Source organism: Pectinophora gossypiella, unplaced genomic scaffold (genome assembly GCF_024362695.1).
Source record: "Pectinophora gossypiella unplaced genomic scaffold, ilPecGoss1.1 Pgos_38, whole genome shotgun sequence".
NCBI classification, from domain to species: Eukaryota; Metazoa; Arthropoda; class Insecta; order Lepidoptera; family Gelechiidae; genus Pectinophora; species Pectinophora gossypiella.
In genome coordinates this window covers 582,914-601,287 of record NW_026063248.1, presented here as the reverse complement: position 1 = coordinate 601,287, position 18,374 = coordinate 582,914, and the positions used below count along the sequence as shown (strand labels likewise).

Here is an 18,374-nt window from a genome sequence, read left to right as displayed (position 1 = left end):
GGTAAACACCACTTTATAAATTTCTGAAACATATTCAGTATTTTCATAATACCTTTTCCATTTACCTACCTTTCCTAATGGTAGCAAAAGATTTCCGTTTCAACCGACACATGGTCGAACTTACGCAAGCCAAACGCGAAGCGGATGGCTGCGTTCTGCAACCTCTCAAGTTTGTTGAGCAGCTCTTCAGTGAGATCCAAATAACAAACATCGGCGTAGTCAAGGATAGGAAGAAGAAGGGACTGGGAAAGAGCAATTTTCGTCTTAACGGGCAGGAAGCTACACAAGCGCCCAAGGGATCTCAAGGAGGCAAAAATCTTCCTACTGACCTCGTTAACTTGGCGTGTCCAGGATAACGTCCTGTCAAAAAAGACGCCCAAGTTTTTGACGGTCTCACAATAAGGTATAACAGTACCCATGAAGGAAACAGGGGAGAGACAAGGAAAATCAATTTGAGCAAGCTGCCTGCGACCACCAATGATTATGGATTGCGACTTACCGGGATTGACTGAAATACCATGTTCAGACGCCCAAGTCGCAATAGCCACTAAATCACAATTCATGACACAAACAGCCTGCTGAATACTTTCAACAGGTACATGGGTGTAAATCTGCAAATCATCCGCATACAAGTGGTAGGAACAGGTAAGACTCTGGGAAATGGAGTTAATAAAGATGGAAAATAGGAGTGGAGAAAGGACGCCATCTTGTGGGACTCCAGCCGTGATGCTGCACCAGTCGGACAACATGCCGTCAACCTTGACGCGCTGCCGACGACCCTCAAGGTAGCTACGGAACCAGTCTGTGACGGATGAGGAGACGTTTAACAATTTTAAAAAGGACAGTTGGACGTCAAAATCAACACTATTGAACGCATTGCTAAAGTCATCCTTGACTTACACTCCTGTGTAAGCAGTGTCACTTCCTGACGCTCCATACCCATGCGGATATCATCGGATACCTTGACCAGAGAAGTAACTGTGCTATGCCCCGGACGAAAGCCAGACTGCAATGCGTTCATTAGATGACCTTTGGAGAGGAAGGAAAACAACTGGTGATGAACCACACGTTCAAGCACCTTCGATAGGAAAGGAAGTATGGAGATGGGACGGTAATGGGATAAGGAGGATGGGCTAGATATTTTGGGAATAGGGACTACAATAGCTTGCTTCCAAATGTTGGGAAAGGTAGATGAAAACAGCGAGGAATTAAGGATATGAGTAATCACAGGAAGGATAATATCAAGGATAGGGATAAGCATATTGCGGCTGATATCATCACCGCCAACAGCGTTAGAGGAAATGGACAGGATTTGTTTTCTAACATCATTTTCCGAAACTGGAGTGAAATCTAAAGAGTTAGGAGAGATAGGGGAATTATTTAGGCGTTGTAAAGTGACAGACTTAGTTGCAGAATCGAAACTAGCTGCACCAGAAGTAAAATGCTTGTTGAGAGCATCAACATCTACGTCAGAAGGGGGGTTGGGCTTCGATTTCCCAATACCAAGAGTATTGAGAAACTTCCACACCTGAGGGGGATCACCATTAGCAACTGGAGCATAGATGTGACGGCGCTGAGCATCCCTACACGCAGTATTGCTCCGATTCCTAGCACTCCTATCCCTATTGCGCTCAGATGAGTTGAGCTTGTAGCGAGTTTTCGCATTAGCTTTCTTAGCCATAAGCACCCGCAGCTCATCAGTTAACCAAGGTGCTGGGAAATGCTTTAGGCGAACAGCTCGTACAGGCGCATGCTTATCATAAAGATTGGTCAGGAGTGAGTTGAACACGTTGACCTTATCATCAACTGAATCAGCGCCATACACAAGGTCCCAGTCAACACCGCACGCATCATGCCCCAATTGATCACACAGTTCATGTCTTTAAAATTACGCTGGAAAAGAATTTTAGCTTTGGCTTTAGGGGGACGAATTCGATAGGAGAGGAAAAGCAAATCGTGATAAGAAAAGGCATCCGCAGCGAATTGCCCACGGGAATCGACATGATCAAGAGAGGACACTATTGAGTTGAGTTAATGTCAAACCCCTGCCGGCCCGCGCCGCCGCCGACATTCCACCTGCCGCGTCTACAAAGCCACACTCGGAAGATGTCAACTATATCTGCTTCACACCGGACGAAGTAGCTCAAACTATTAGGCGTATGAAACATGGTAAATCGCCGGGTATTGACGGTCTGAGTGTGGAACATATACTATACGCGGGCGACGAAATATATCGTGTGTTGGCAGATCTTTATAATCTCTGTCTAAATTTTAGTTACTTACCAGAGAATCTCATGAAAACAGTGGTGGTTCCAGTGCCGAAAAACAAAACTGGTGACCTTTCCAGTGTCAAAAACTACCGACCGATTTCTTTAGGAACCGTCATGGGGAAAATACTGGAAAGGTTAATACATCCGGAACTTAAGTGCAATATTCGCGTGGACGATGCACAGTTTGGTTTCCGTCCTGGTCTCTCAACGGACTCGGCGATATTCAGCCTTAAAAGTACGGTGAATTACTACACAGCCAGGAATACTTCGGTATACGCATGCTTTTTAGACCTGAGCAAAGCTTTCGACCTAGTTAACTTGGAGTTGCTATGGAAGAAACTTACGAAATCGAACGTATCAGGGAAAGTTGTCGATCTGTTGAGGTACTGGTACGGGAACCAATTGAACTGTGTAAGATGGGGCGACACAACCTCTAACGTTTATAGGCTAGAGTGTGGGGTACGCCAAGGAGGGCTAACGTCGCCGGATCTTTTCAGCCTTTATATGAACGACCTTATCGTGGAGCTGAGAGGCACCTGTGTAGGCTGTCATATTGGTTCGACATGTATAAATAACCTCAGCTATGCCGATGACATGGTGCTTCTCAGCCCCTCGATAAAAGGATTGAGAAAACTACTGGCTGTGTGCGAGCAATATGCTAGCAGCCATGGTTTAAAATACAACTCTCAAAAAACCAAATTAATGGTTTTCAGGGCTGGCAAGGGTCCGGCCAACGTCCCGCCCGTGTTTTTGGAGGGGGTACAAGTGGGGATGGTGAAATTGTTCAGGTACCTTGGACATATCCTAACGGAGAATCTACGAGACGACGCGGATATAGAACGGGAACGCAGGGCTCTGGCCGTGCGGTGTAATATGCTAGCTCGCAGGTTCGCGCGCTGTAGTGATGATGTAAAGGTGACATTGTTCAGGGCATACTGTCTATGCCTATACACATGTCAGCTCTGGACCAATTTCACAAAGCGCGCGATGAGCACTATTAGAGTACAGTATAATGATGCATACCGTATTCTAATGAAGTTGCCGAGATACTGCAGCGCATCGAGCATGTTTGCTGAGGCCGGGGTTCCTGACTTCTTTGCTATTAGACGATCGCGCATTGCAGCCTTTTGGAGTCGTCTTCGTGCGTCCAGTAACGGGATTCTTTGTACCCTGTGTGAGTGCCTGGACAGTCCCATCTTAAACCATTGGATTTCCGTGCACCGTGACTGGAATAAGAAATAGCTTGTTTTCAAGCTATTTCTGTTATTTTTAAGACTTGGATGTAATTGCAATTTTATTTTATTTTATTTTTGTATGGACGTCCATTGAATTTGTTATTATTAATGTATGTTGTTTTAAGTATCTCGGGCCTATGGAGTCCCAAACTTATTAATATTAATATTGTTATCTTTACCCTTTTTCTACTAATATTTTTGTAATAATGGGTTTACATGCCTGTAAATAAAGAACTTTTATTATTATTATTTTCTTGTAACGTTAATCTTATCTCAGCTTAATGCTGGTATATGTATGATATTTACGGGCTGGCGCCAAGTAAATAACATAGGTAAGTATTAAGGATTTGCAACTGTTGTCGATGTGTCGCATTCATCTGTTTGGAGGAACTTTCTAACTATCCGGCAGGTGTTTAGGATTGAGGCTTTCTGTAAGTTTATATATGTATTTCTATTCAGATCTAATAATTTCAAGCTATGATGCAAATGTTTGGGGATAATACCTGTGGTGGAGACAACTATTGGAAGTATATATACTTTATCTTGTTTCCATATTCTTGTTACTTCTTCTTTTAAATCTGTATATTTATGTATTTTCTCAGATATTGTTTTTAAGATGTTGTGGGTGTTGGGTACTGCTATGTCAACCAGAAAAGTCGTTTTAGTGATTTTATCTTGTAATATAATGTCGGGCCTATTGTAGTGAATTGTTTTATCAGTAAGTATAGCGCGATCGTAGTATAGTTTATGTGTGTTATTTTCTAGGATAGGGTTGGGTGTGTACTTGTAATAATGTGTGGGAGTGTTCGGAATGAGTTTGTGTTTAAGAGCTAGTTGTTGATGGATGATGTTGGCTAGCTGGTTGTGTCTGTGAGTGTAGTCTGTTTGTGCGAGGTTTGGACATGCTCCTGTTATATGCTGTATGTTCTCCGGGTGTCTGTGGCATTTTCGGCATTTATCGTCTGTAACAGTTGGGTCTTTAATGATGTGTTTTCTATAGTTCTTGGTGTTGATTATTTGATCTTGGATGGCGATGATAAAACCTTCGGTTTCTGGGAATAATGTGCCTATTTTTAACCATTTGTTGGAGGCTTCTGCATCAATGTGTGTTTGGTCTAAATCGTGAGGATGTCTGCCATGTAGTACTTTTTTCTTCCATTCTTCTATTTTCCTCTTTTCTGGTTGTTGATCTATTGTATTTGTTGTATTGTCATTAACTATTAAATTTAGGGGTGTATAGCTTAAGTCATTGTGAATTACAGCTTTGTGGATATTACTGGTACGACCTTTTACATAGAAGAAGTTTTTGAGACTGTGTATTTGTTTTTCCCATAGAGCGTGGATATTAATGAGACCTCTACCTCCATTTTGTCTTTTAATACACAGTCTCTCTATAGCAGATTTGGGATGATGGTGGTTATGCTTAGTGAGGATAGTCCTTGTATTTATTTCTAAACTATTTATATCTGTTTTGGTCCATTTTATAATTCCGAATGAATATGTGAGTATGGGTATGGCGTAGGTGTTTATAGCTTTAATCAAATTCTTTCCTGTAAGTTGGCTTTTGCAAATGGCAGTGGTTCTTTTCTTGTACTCTTGAGTTAGTTTATTTTTTATTGCAGTGTGATCTAATCCTTTTGATTGTTGGTATCCTAGGTATTTATACATCTCATCCGGTTCCATTGCTGGTATAGTTTCTGTTTCATTTATTTGGTAGTCTCCTGGCCTTACTTTTCCTTTCGTTATATGTAAAGTTTTGCACTTGTCCAGTCCAAATTGCATATTAATGTCTTTGCTAAATTGAGTTGTGATATCTATTAGTAGCTTCATTTCCTTTCAGATTTTGCATATAATTTTATATCATCCATATAAATAAGGTGGGATACTATAGTTTCTGTGTTTTCGTGCTTAAGGCGATAACCAGTCTGGGAACTACATAGCAGGTGGGATATGGGATTTAGGGCGAGGCAGAACCATAGTGGACTCAAGGAGTCTCCTTGATATATACCTTTATTAATAGATATTTCTCTAGTGGTTATTGATTTGTTGTAACTATTTAGGTATAAAGTTGTCTTCCAGAGTTGCATGATGTGTTTAAGGAAACTGATTAAATTACTATTTATTTTATACACTTTTAGAATATGTATTAGCCACGAGTGAGGGATGCTGTCAAAAGCCTTTTTATAATCTATATATGTACAGTGTAGGTTACGTTTTTTTGCTATTGCATGCTTGTGTATAGTAGAATCAATTATTAGTTGCTCCTTGCATCCCATATGGCCTCGCCTGCAACCTTTTTGTTCTTCAGCAAGAATACTGTTATTTTCTACATGAATATTTATTTTTGACGTTATGACAGATGTTAATATTTTATATATAGTTGGTAAGCAAGTGATTAGTCTATACTGTGAAGGTTCTGTGGTGTATTTTCCTTTAGGCAGCATGTATGTTATTCCTTTTGCAATAAAATCTGGCGGATTCTGTCTCTTAAGTATGATATCTGTTAAGTTCTTTGCCATTTGTTTGTGTAGTGTATATAATTTTTGTTCGAATCCTCACATAAAATAATGTGGCAACACTAGATTTAAGTTTTTTAATTCGACCACAAGATGGCGATTGTAACACTCTTTCCCTTCAACTCTTTGCGTAATCATTCAAAATGTAACTTTATAATATAATCCTATTAAATACAGTCCACTTTTAACTTTTATGTGCAATTTCATTTAAATATACTCCAGCTCCGCACATAAAATGGTCCTAACGAGCAGGATTTAAAAAATAGAAAGAGTGAAAAGTGCGCGTTGTGTTCTATAATGTGACTTAATTTCGCCGTCCACGCAACGACGCAAGCCTACCCAAGCTATTGTTGGGAATATTGGGCATCATCGTAAGTACCTGCGAGTTCTCCGGCTTCGTGAGCTATTGTCACAGTCAGCGAGGAAGGTACTGTAAAAATCGCCAAGCTATAGTTGGTGAGTTCTATAAAATTCGTCGACAGACGCCATTACGCCCCAAGCTATTGTTGGTGGCTATTTTCTCTTCGTTGGACTGAGGATCCACAAGAAAAGCATTTTAAAAGCATACCTATTTGCTTATAAGAAGACATCAAGGAGCTGTTTTCATAATAATTTACATAATAATAATATGATCTACGCGTCCAGGTGAACACGTAGCATACATCGATAGCCATAGTATCGATACATACATTTGTGTTTGTGTGCGTGAGCGCTGCCGTTTTGCGCGCCATCCCATTTCACTCACTCGACCACTCAGCGAGCGAGATTGAGTAGCGTGAAGTTCCTGAATTTTCGTCCTGAATAAACTTCGTCATCGATAATTTTTCGTAAACCTGACTTTTAACTTTGGTTTTTAATAAACTTTGCCGATTTACCCAAAAGTGCGTGAGTGAATCCGAAAATATCATCGTATAAGAAAATATCGAATTACGCGCGCGAGTCAAGTTGCTTCATATTGTGATTAGTGCAAAAAGTTCCCGATAGGGAGCGCTGCGTACGCGATCGGATCGAATCGGTCTCTGGATTTATTCACTCAATCGATCACACCGCCATTTTATTGGACATTTTGCGTCGTCATTTCATTTTTACACTGTTTTGTGAATTTGTTTTACAATTATTGTTTAATATTATAAAAATAAAGTGCGTAACAATCAGGAACCATGACGGATATAAAAAGATTGGTCGCGGCCAGAGGGCAGGCAAAAGGTACGTTAACATCCATCTACAATTCCTTGTTTGATCCCAACAAAAAGGATTCCATAACCTTGGAAGAATTAGAAGTGAAACGTGAACGCGTTATACAGGCATTTTCAAAGTATGAAAGCCTAAACATTGATATTATATCTTTGGTGGAATCAGACACGGAAAATTTCGATTTAATTGAAGAAAAATATTGTACCGTTTTAGCCGAGCTCAATAAGTTAATAAGCAAATTGCAACCCTCAGGCTCACGACCAGATCAACGCTTGATTTCGGGAGAAGGAGGTGGAAAATTCCAACGCCTTCCGCGCATAAATATTCGTCAATTTGACGGAAATAATATCGGTGAGTACACACCATTCATAAATATGTTTATGTCGATCGTAAACGAAAATAGTGCACTAAGTGAGTGTGACAAGTTGTACTATCTTACAACTTTCTTATCAGGGGGGGCTTTAGACGTTATAAAACACCTCCCACTAACCTCAGAGAATTATTCTGTTGCTTTAAATTTATTAAGGGATCGTTATGACAATCAAGTCAAACTGATTTCTCATCATGTCAATGCCTTGTTGGATATTGATTCTATAAAGAAGCCTAGTGCTTCAGGGTTTCGTATATTGGTAATTAAGGTAATAAGTATTGGTAATCATGTGAAACAGCACTTAAGTGCATTAAAAAATTTAGGGCTACCTACTGAAAGTTGGGATGCCATTCTTATTTGCATATTACAACGCAAGTTGGACTTTTATACCGTCAGAGCATTCTTTCTAGAACGAGAGAACAAAAAGAACATGCCTTCATTAGATTCCTTCTTATCATTTATAGAAAATAGAGCTGTAGCACTTGAGACTGCTACGGGCCCCAAAGAGGAGCCACGTAAGAACTCAATGGCTGTGTGCGCTCAGGCAGTGTCTACAGTAAAGAAGCAGTCACCTTCAGCAAAATGTAAGTTCTGCAATAATAATTTTCACAAGCTGTACACTTGTGCCAAATTCAAAATGGCAAATTATGGTAGTCGAAGCACATTTGTCAACAAACATGGTCTGTGTCAAGTATGCCTTAATAAACACAATGGAAATTGTAAGTTTAATTTTAAATGCAGTTTTTGCCAAGGTGACCACAACTCATTGCTTCATGCTGAAGGTACAAATTCATTGCCAGTGTCACCAACAAATCCTGGTACAGGTGAATCTAAAGTCAATTTATTTTGTAAGAATGGTGATGAACCCAAGGTATTATTACCTACAGCACAGGTCTTAGTGGAACGCCGAGATGGCACTAGGTGCGCGGCGCGAGCCCTGTTAGATTCAGGGAGTCAAGTCTCTCTAGTTTGCTCCAGTTTATTGGACAAAATAAATTCCAAGATATATGATCAAAAGAACACTATCCTCGGTGTATGCCAGGAAGTGAAAAATTATAACAAAAGGGCTAAATTTGATATACATTCCCGTGTTTCTGATTTTAAAATGAACATAAACTGTTGTATTGTTGACAGGATAACTTGTGATCTTCCACAATTTAAAATTCTTAAAAACAGGTTGGATATAGGGCAAAACAATTTACTTGCAGACGAGAACTTTGATCAGTCAGCTCCTATAGATATTTTATTGGGTTGTGATGTGGTTTTACAGGCATTGGAGCACCAGGCATCCCCGCTTAAGGAAAATGGACCTTACCTACTCAAGACAAAGTTTGGTGATGTGATAGCCGGTTCGTTGCCTCCAATGTATGTATCCCTACCCAGCATTGACCACTCCATATCTGTTCAAAACCAAGTAAGTGAGAATATTCATTTGTCAACACCTGATGTGGAGGACTCACAGGAAAATACTGTTGTACCTATTTCAAGCCAAGAGTCATCTTTTGAGGAATTACATAATAACATTAATACATTTTGGCAAGCTGAAAAAGTTCCTGAGGTCTACTCTGAGCAATCGTCAGAGCAGGAACTAGCAGAAAGTATTTTCCAACAAACTGTCACTTTACAAAACAATAGATTCACAGTAGCACTTCCTTTAAAGCAGCCTATAACTAAAGTATATCTTGGAGATTCCTTTTCAATTGCTCTACAAAGATTCTATAATCTTGAGCGCAGATTATTAAAAAATGATAAGCTTTATCAGATGTATAAAGATTTTATTAATGAATACCTAGCGTTAGGTCATGCTGAGCACTATGATGTCTCAAATTATAATTTAGAAAAGGATGCTTGTTACTTTTTGCCACATCATCCAGTATTCAATGCTAATAGTCCAACAACAAAAATGAGAACTGTATTTGATGGCAGTCTCAAGACTAAAAGCATGATTTCATTCAATGATGTCCTTTTAAATGGACCAATAGTTCAGAATGAACTTTTTGATATACTAATCTTATTCAGATTGCCAAAGTATATTTTACTTTGTGATATAAAACAAATGTTTAGACAAATTCTTGTGAGTCCTCCATATAGGGCTTTACAAAACATTTTGTGGCGTCAATCTATAGAAGAACCTGTGTCTTGTTTACAATTAAAAACCGTGACATACGGACTTAAAAGTTCTTCGTACTTAGCAACCAGGTGTTTGCTCCAGTTAGCCGAACGTTATAAAGACACACACAATTTAGCCGCCACTGTTTTGAAAACGCAAACTTATGTCGACGATATTCTCACTGGGCACAATGATTTAAGTGTACTTAAAATCATAAAAGAACAGCTAGTGGAGTTGTTAAGGCTGGGGGGGTTCGAGCTGCACAAATGGGGCTCTAATCATACCTATTTGTTGAACCACCTCACAACCAAGCAAGACCCAATCACGGACATTGACATGAGTAAAGATAATTCTTTTCTTAAAACGTTAGGTTTGCGTTACAATGCCAAATCAGATAATTTTTACATTCATTGTTCTGAAAGTAATATTCAAAAGGAATATACTAAAAGGCAAGTTTTGTCATTTATTAGTAAAATTTTCGATCCTCTGGGGTTAGTGGGACCTATTATAGTGTCTGCAAAACTTTTAATGCAAGATATTTATGCGCTGAAGGTGTCATGGGATGACATCCTCCCCGAGGATATAAATGCAAAATGGTTAATGTTTGCTAAAGATTTAATTGAAATGTCAGACATACAGACAAAGAGACACATTGATGTAGAAAATGCGAAACGGGTTGAATTGGTTGGATTCGCTGACGCCTCTAATAAGGCTTACGGTTGCTGTTTGTACATCAGAAGTATCAAGGCTGATGGTACTGTAAATATACATTTATTATGTTCAAAGTCGCGAGCAAATTCAACCAATAACGACCTTTCTACACCACGAAAAGAATTGAATAGTGCTCTCTTATTATCTATGTTAACTAAAAGGGCATATGAAACATTGAAAACACAATGTGATAATTTAAAAGTTTATTTGTATCTCGATTCACAGATCGTGCTGGCGTGGCTGAGCATGGAACCAGTCAAACTGCTGTCATATGTCGCAAACAGAGTCATTAAAATCAAAGAGCTGACTTCAGGATGGCCTTGGTTCTATGTGAAGACCACTGACAACCCCGCGGATTGTCTCTCTCGAGGAGTGGAGCCTCATGCATTGCAGAACAATGAGCTTTGGTGGCACGGGCCTCAATTTCTAAATAACAACTCATTTTCTCATGGAAATGCAAAGCATGAGCCTTTATCACCGCACGAACTGCCTGAAATTAACAAAAAATGTTGCATTATTGTAAACTGTAATGATGCTTGTCATGTTGTAACTAACAATGATAATGCCTTTAATATGGACCTACTTGCTCGCTTTTCTGATATTACAAAACTAAAACGAGTTGTAGCCTATATGCTACGATTTTCGGATAATTGTAAGATAAAAAATATAACAGAGAGGCGTACGGGCGCGCTTCAGCCGTGTGAGCTTGAAAACGCTTTATTAACAATTATTAAGATGGACCAACAGAGGCATTATCAAAAAGAAATTGCCTGCTTAAAGGCTAACAAACCTGTATCACATTCTCTATCAGCATTGAGTCCTTTTCTTGATAAGAATGGCTTATTAAGAGTTGGTGGGAGATTGGAAAATTCACAGCTTCCATTCACTCAAAAGCACCCATTGATACTTGTTAAAGGTTCTCACATCACTAAGCTTCTTATATGGAAAGAACATGAAACTTTATTACACGCGGGACCTAAGTTATTGCTTGCTTCACTTAATAATAAGTTTTGGCTTATCAATGCTGTGAGGGAAATAAAACATGTAATTCATAAATGTATAAAATGTTTTAAGCTAAAGGCAAAGGCTGCATCACAGCTGATGGGGTCTCTGCCAGCCGAAAGGGTCACTGTAGCCAGGCCTTTCGAGAAGGTCGGCATCGACTATGCAGGTCCTTTTAATATAAAATTACACCGTGTTAGGAAACCACTTATTTTAAAAGCATATCTATACTTATAATAAATCTGTAGAGAGGTCAATTCTGTACATTAAATATTTTTTCAAAATAACTATCAGGGGGTGATAAGTGGTCGATACTGATGCCAAAAATGCAATCAGTAAAATTTTTGTCTGTCTGTCTGTCTGTCTGTCTGTCTGTCTGTCTGTCTGTCTGTCTGTATGTTCCTTATAGAAACAAAAACTACTGGACGGATTTTAATGAAACTTGGTACAATTATTCTTCACACTCCTGGACAGGTTATAGTATACTTTTCATCACGCTACAATCAATAGGAGCAGAGTAGTGAAGGGAAATCCTTTTGTATGAAAAATCTAAACCGCTCAAGTTAGACGTTTGAAATTTGGCATGCAGGTACCTTAGATACCGTAGAGGTGCACTAAGAAAGGAATTCCCGAAAATCATACGGGAACGGGAATTAGCGGGAAAATCCTTTTGTATGAAAAATCTAAACCACTCAAGTTAGACGTTTGAAATTTGGCATGCAGGTACCTTAGATACCGTAGAGATACACTAAGAAAGGAATTCCCGAAATTCCCACGGGAACGGGAATTAGCGGGAAAATCCTTTTGTATGAAAAATCTAAACCATTCAAGTTAGACGTTTGAAATTTGGCATGCAGATACCTTAGATACCGTAGAGGTGCACTAAGAAAGGAATTCCCGAAATTCCCACGAGAACGGGAATTAGCGGGAAAATCCTTTTGTATGAAAAATCTAAACCACTCAAGTTAGACGTTTGAAATTTGTCATGCAGGTACCTTAGATACCGTAGAGGTGCATTAAGAAAGGAATTCCCGAAATTCCCACGGGAACGGCAATTAGCGGGAAAATCCTTTTGTATGAAAAATCTAAACCACTCAAGTTAGACGTTTGAAATTTGGCATGCAGGTACCATAGGTACCGTAGAGGTGCATTAAGAAAGGAATTCCCAAAATTCTCACGGGAACGGGAATTAACGGGAAAATCCTTTTGTATGAAAAATCTAAACCATTCAAGTTAGAAGTTTGAAATTTGGCTCGCAGGTACCTTAGATACCGTAGAGGTGCACTAAGAAAGGAATTCCCGAAATTCCCACGGGAACGGGAATTAGCGGGAAAATACTTTTGTATGAAAAATCTAAACCATTCAAGTTAGACGTTTGAAATTTGTCATGCAGGTACCTTAAATACCGTAGAGGTACACTAAGAAAGGAATTCCCGAAATTCCCACGGGAACGGGAATTAGCGGGAAAATCCTTTTGTATGAAAAATCTAAACCACTCAAGTTAGACGTTTGAAATTTGGCATGCAGGTACCATAGGTACCGTAGAGGTGCACTAAGAAAGGAATTCCCGAAATTCCCACCAGAACGGGAATTAGCGGGAAAATCCTTTTGTATGAAAAATCTAAACCACTCAAGTTAGACGTTTGAAATTTGTCATGCAGGTACCTTAGATGCCTTAGAGGTGTACTAAGAAAGGAATTCCCGAAATTCCCACGGAAACGGGAATTAGCGGGAAAATCCTTTTGTATGAAAAATCTAAACCACTCAAGTTAGACGTTTGAAATTTGGCATGCAGGTACCATAGGTACCGTAGAGGTGCACTAAGAAAGGAATTCCCGAAATTCCCACGGGAACGGGAATTAGCGGGAAAATCCTTTTGTATGAAAAATCTTAACCACTCAAGTTAGACGTTTGAAATTTGGCATGCAGGTACTTTAGTAAACTTAAAGCTTAGTTGCAACAGGATATTACAAAATTCCCACGGGAACGGTAGTTAGCGGGAAAAACATTTGTATGAAAAAATCAAATCTAAATAAAAGGAGAAACTGACTGACTCAGTGACTGACATATCAACGCATAGCCTGAACGGCTAAACGTAGGCATTTGAAATTTGGAAGGGACATAGCTTAGGTACCGTAGAGGTGCACTAAGAAAGGAATTCCCGGAATTCCCACGGAAACGAAAATTTGCGGGAAAATCCTTTTGTATGAAAAATCTAAACCGCTTAAGTTAGACGCTTGAAATTTGGCATGCAGGTACCTTAGTTAACTTAAAGCTTAGTTGCAACAGGATATTGCAAAATTCCCACGGAAACGGGACTAAGCGGGAAAAAAACATTTGTATGAAAAAATCGAAACCGCGTAAGATAGATGTTTTCAATTCAATTCAATTAAATTATTTATTGCATTCCATGTAGTACAATGGGGTGTTACATAGGCATAGGAACTAAAACATGGACCCTGTAGGGCACAGCAACGTTGAAGGGAAGAGAGGAAGTGTGTATTAAAATTAAAACTCAATGAACAATCAATTAAAAAAAAAATCAATTCAATCAATTGATTCAATCTAGCATGCATGCATACCTTAGTAAATATAAAGTTTATTTTTGGCTGTATTTTGAAAAATGGGAGTTATTGGGAAAAAAAAATTATGAAAAAATCTAAACTGCATAAGTATGCACTCCCACACACACAAAGATCTCTCTCTTATATAACACGCCACGCGGACGAAGTCGCGGGCAAAAGCTAGTGTATTAATATTTGTATGTTTTGTCACAAAAGCGATACATGTGGAGCTCGCTTCCGATTTAACCACAGCTTGTTTTTTAAATTGCTTAAAAAGATTTATTGCACGGCGTAATAAACCTTCGCAAATCTTTTGTGACAATGCAGCTACTTTTAAAGGTGCAAACTCACAATTACAGGAGTTGTACAAACTACAGTCTCACCCAACACACCAAAATTCAGTCGTGAAGTTTACAGCTGATCAAGGTATCACCTTTAATTTCATTCCCGCGTATAGTCCGGTATTTGGTGGGTTATGGGAGGCTGGGGTTAAGAGTTTAAAGTATCATATGAAAAGAGTAATTGGGCAGACAGTACTTACGTATGAGGAGCTAAACACTGTTATCATACAGATTGAAGGCATATTGAATGCGAGGCCGCTTACGCCTATGTCCTCCGATCCCTCAGATCTCTCATATTTAACGCCAAGTCACTTTCTTACTGGAGCTCCAATTACTGCTTTCCCAGAACAGTATCTCACTGACATTCCTACTAATAAGCTTCACTTTTGGGAGCAATGTACTAAAATTAAACAGAACTTTTTTAAGCAATGGCAAAAACAGTACCTATCTATGTTGCAAAACAGGCCAAAATGGAAAACTAGTACTCCTAATATTGATGTTGGTACTTTAATAATCCTTAGAGATAATAATATTATGCCTTTTCAATGGCCTATGGCAAGGGTTGTAAAACTTTACCCAGGTAACGACAACAAGGTGCGTGCATTTGATGTAAAAATGCCTAATGGTAATATTGTACGAACCAGTATCACAAAGGTATGTCCATTGCCAATTTATTGATATGTTTTGAATAGGTAGGGTTTTGTTCTATGGATAAAGTAATAGTTTTGTTCTGTTAAAAATATTTGTGATAAACTTTATATTATAATTCTTAAAATAGGTATAATATTATGTAACATTTAGATAACTTAGTCCTTTTTCTTTTACTGCTGCCTGGCAGCCTTGTGTATTATCTACACACAATAATGTGACTGATGTGCATTATACTTACCAAAATGGTATCTTTTTCAAATTTATTATAATTTGTAAGTCAACTAGCATAAGGTTTCAATAAGAATAACTAGGATAGGGTTTCAATAAGACAACTAGGACGAGCTTTCAAAAAAATTAACTTTTTACTAGTTGCATAAATCTTTTATTTTGTTTTGTTCACATAAAGTCAAGGTTACTTTTTAAGTGTATTAAAATTTTCACAGAAACTATTTATTGTAACTTTTAAGTTCTTAAATTAATAAATGTTAAGCTACATTAGCAAAAATGTTGTTTAATCAGTCATTATTGATATTTAACTTTTAATTATCCTGCCACTCTTTGTTCATTTCGCTTATAATCAAACTGTTTAAGGATATTTTGTGAATGTTTCTCTTTTTGCTGGTGGGGCAATTATGTTCGAATCCTCACATAAAATAATGTGGCAACACTAGATTTAAGTTTTTTAATTCGACCACAAGATGGCGATTGTAACACTCTTTCCCTTCAACTCTTTGCGTAATCATTCAAAATGTAACTTTATAATATAATCCTATTAAATACAGTCCACTTTTAACTTTTATGTGCAATTTCATTTAAATATACTCCAGCTCCGCACAATTTTTTATACCAGAAATTGTGAATTTTATCTATCCCTGGTGATTTCCAGTTGTGGAGTTTGCTAGTAGCGTTGGTAATATCACTTTCGGTAACCTCAACAAAATCCATTTCTTCTATTGTATCCCATCTTTTCTCTTCTTCAGTTATCCATGATGCCATCTCGTTGTGTTCTGCTTCTGTTTCCCAAATATTTGACCAAAATCCTTCTAAATCTTCTGCTGTAGGTGTTTCTGTATGTCTGTCACTGTCACTCTGTTTGTTATTGGTTAGATTTCTGTAAAATATCTTTTCATTATTGGAGAATAAAGCATTGTCTTTCTTTCGTTTAAGTGCTTTATTGTATCTCTGAAGTCTGTGGGATTTTAAAGCTAATTTTTGTTTAAGGGTGTCTAGAAATTCTGCTGGTACTTTATTGCTCTGTTCATGCTGTGTGTGTACTTTAAAATTTTTGAAAATTAAGTTTACTCTCTCTACCAGTCTCGGTGATCTATTGTTGTTAATATATTGTGTTAGTCTACCTATGTCTGCTCTGAGTTTTTCTATATCTTTTTCTAGCCTGATTTGCCAAGGTGGTTTGTTGTTTGGTTTGTGTCGCCTACGCTCATTATTTTCACCTACTTTGTAACCAAGTTCCTGGGAGATTACTACTGCACTACAATATATTAATGTATGAATGTCAACAAGTTGTGATTCTTTGCTGTAAAATCGGTTCAGAATATAGTTGTTGAATAAGTCAATTAACTTGAAAAGATATTGGCTATATCTAAGTTTTGGTAGTTTAGGTCGCATAGTTGGGTCCATTCCGGAATATTCAATTAATGTTTTTTGCAGTTTGTCGTGTATTTGCTGTGCCGTTACATCAAGTTGCAAATTATTATCTAAAGTATGAATTTCATTTTCCATTAATATTGTGACCGATTCAGTTTGTGTGGAGGCATGAGAGAGAGTATGATAATCTGAAGAAGTGAATGCAGGTATATCAGTGTGAGAATGTATAGGTGATTGTGTGCCTGCAGTGACCGGAATGTCTGTAAGGCGTGGATAGTCAGTTTGAGATTGTGTTGTATTGATGTCGTAACTGTCTTCTAATAGTATCTTGACTTCTTCCTTTATTTTATGTAATTCTTCCTCACTAAGACACTTATTCCTTATTATGACCCTTCTCTGATCTGAGACTCTTTGTTCTGACACATTAACACCGGGATACCGTCTAGTGAAAAGCTCGTGAAGTGTTTTTCTGTAACAAGTCATGTCGGTTTCTAATTTTGTTATATGATAGTAAGTACGCATGATGAATTCGTTTACATCTTTGGACCAACTCATGCGTACTCTGGGTTTCCCTGCCTTAGTGGACGTGGGTAAAAAGGCACTAGCCTCCCGCGCAACATCCAAGGTAAGGTTTACTGAGTCACGGGAATCTTCATCGGAAAGCGTTGGTGTTGGTGCATATGATAGGGTGGATGGGCTATAAGGTTCTATTATTGATGATGCTACTGATGCTCTTCCTGATCTATTGTCTTGTTCTGTGTTATTGAATATGCTTTTGCTTTCGGCTGTAGTCAATTGTTCGGGGGGAACCCGCCTGCTCAGTCCCCCACCGCCAATGGTTCGCATGCTGTCACACCCAGCATCGGCTCCAGGTGCGCCCCGGCGCTCGCCCCCGGGAAGCGGCCCTTTACTTATTACTTTCTTCGACCTTAGCTCCATATTTAATGGGTTACCTTTGCCTTGTTGGCCGCGTAAGTTTCAACAGTACGCGTGTCCGCCCCCCACGTGGGCCTGGTGTTCGGCCCGGACGTAAGGTAGGGTTTTGGGGGGCTTATTATTATTATTATTATTGAAAGGTCAAGTAAGGACGGGACACAGTTCGGAACATGATGAGTAGAATTAGACGGCAGGATATGCAGATTAGCACCTTCAACTATAGAGCGAAGTTGTTGGGAACGGGAATCGTTCTTCAAAAGGCACGTGTTAAAGTCCCCTAATATCAATGTATGTTGATATAATGGGACAAACTCTTGAAGGAGACCGTCAAAACCAGGAAAATAGTTAACGCCTCTGTCAGGAGAATAGAAGACCCCCAAGAGAACCCTTACGTGCGATAAGGACACCTCCAGGAAGAGATGTTCAGCCGAGCCCGAATATTCAGGCGGAGACTGACTAATAATTTTATACGGGATTTGGCCGCGCAAATAAATAGCCACCCCGCCACAGCGACATCCAATACGGTCATTCCGAATTAGCTGGAACCCAGGGATAGGATATAGTGATGAAGAGAGACCGGGCTTCAGAAACGATTCGGAAATGAGGATGGCATGCAAGTTTTTTACATTAAAAGAGGCTAGCATGTCGGGATAATGACTAGGTACACTTTGCGCGTTAATATGTACCACATTGAAATTTTTTGGAAAAGCCTGGAAACTAGAATTTAAAGATTCAGAAAGAGGAATTACTGTGCTATGGAAACTATCATCTGACGAATCAGGACAAGAGAGATAATTAGCGCCACTATCCTCAGAGCAACTACCAGAGCGAGACATGACTGTGTGTGAATAAAAAAAATAAATAATAAT

General features: G+C 38.8%; 1 protein-coding gene across 1 annotated transcript; it reads left to right on the top strand.

The window, feature by feature from the left end:
* The first annotated feature begins 7,056 nt into the window (after nt 1-7,056).
* On the top strand, nt 7,057-17,906 carry LOC126381172 (uncharacterized). Its single transcript, XM_050030692.1, has 6 exons — nt 7,057-7,227; nt 7,468-7,566; nt 8,050-8,169; nt 8,856-8,999; nt 10,632-11,627; nt 17,826-17,906. The coding sequence occupies exons 4-6, from the start codon at nt 8,949-8,951 to the stop codon at nt 17,904-17,906; spliced, it is 1,128 nt and encodes a 375-aa protein (XP_049886649.1). The 5' UTR covers nt 7,057-7,227; nt 7,468-7,566; nt 8,050-8,169; nt 8,856-8,948.
* The last annotated feature ends 468 nt before the right edge of the window (nt 17,907-18,374 follow it).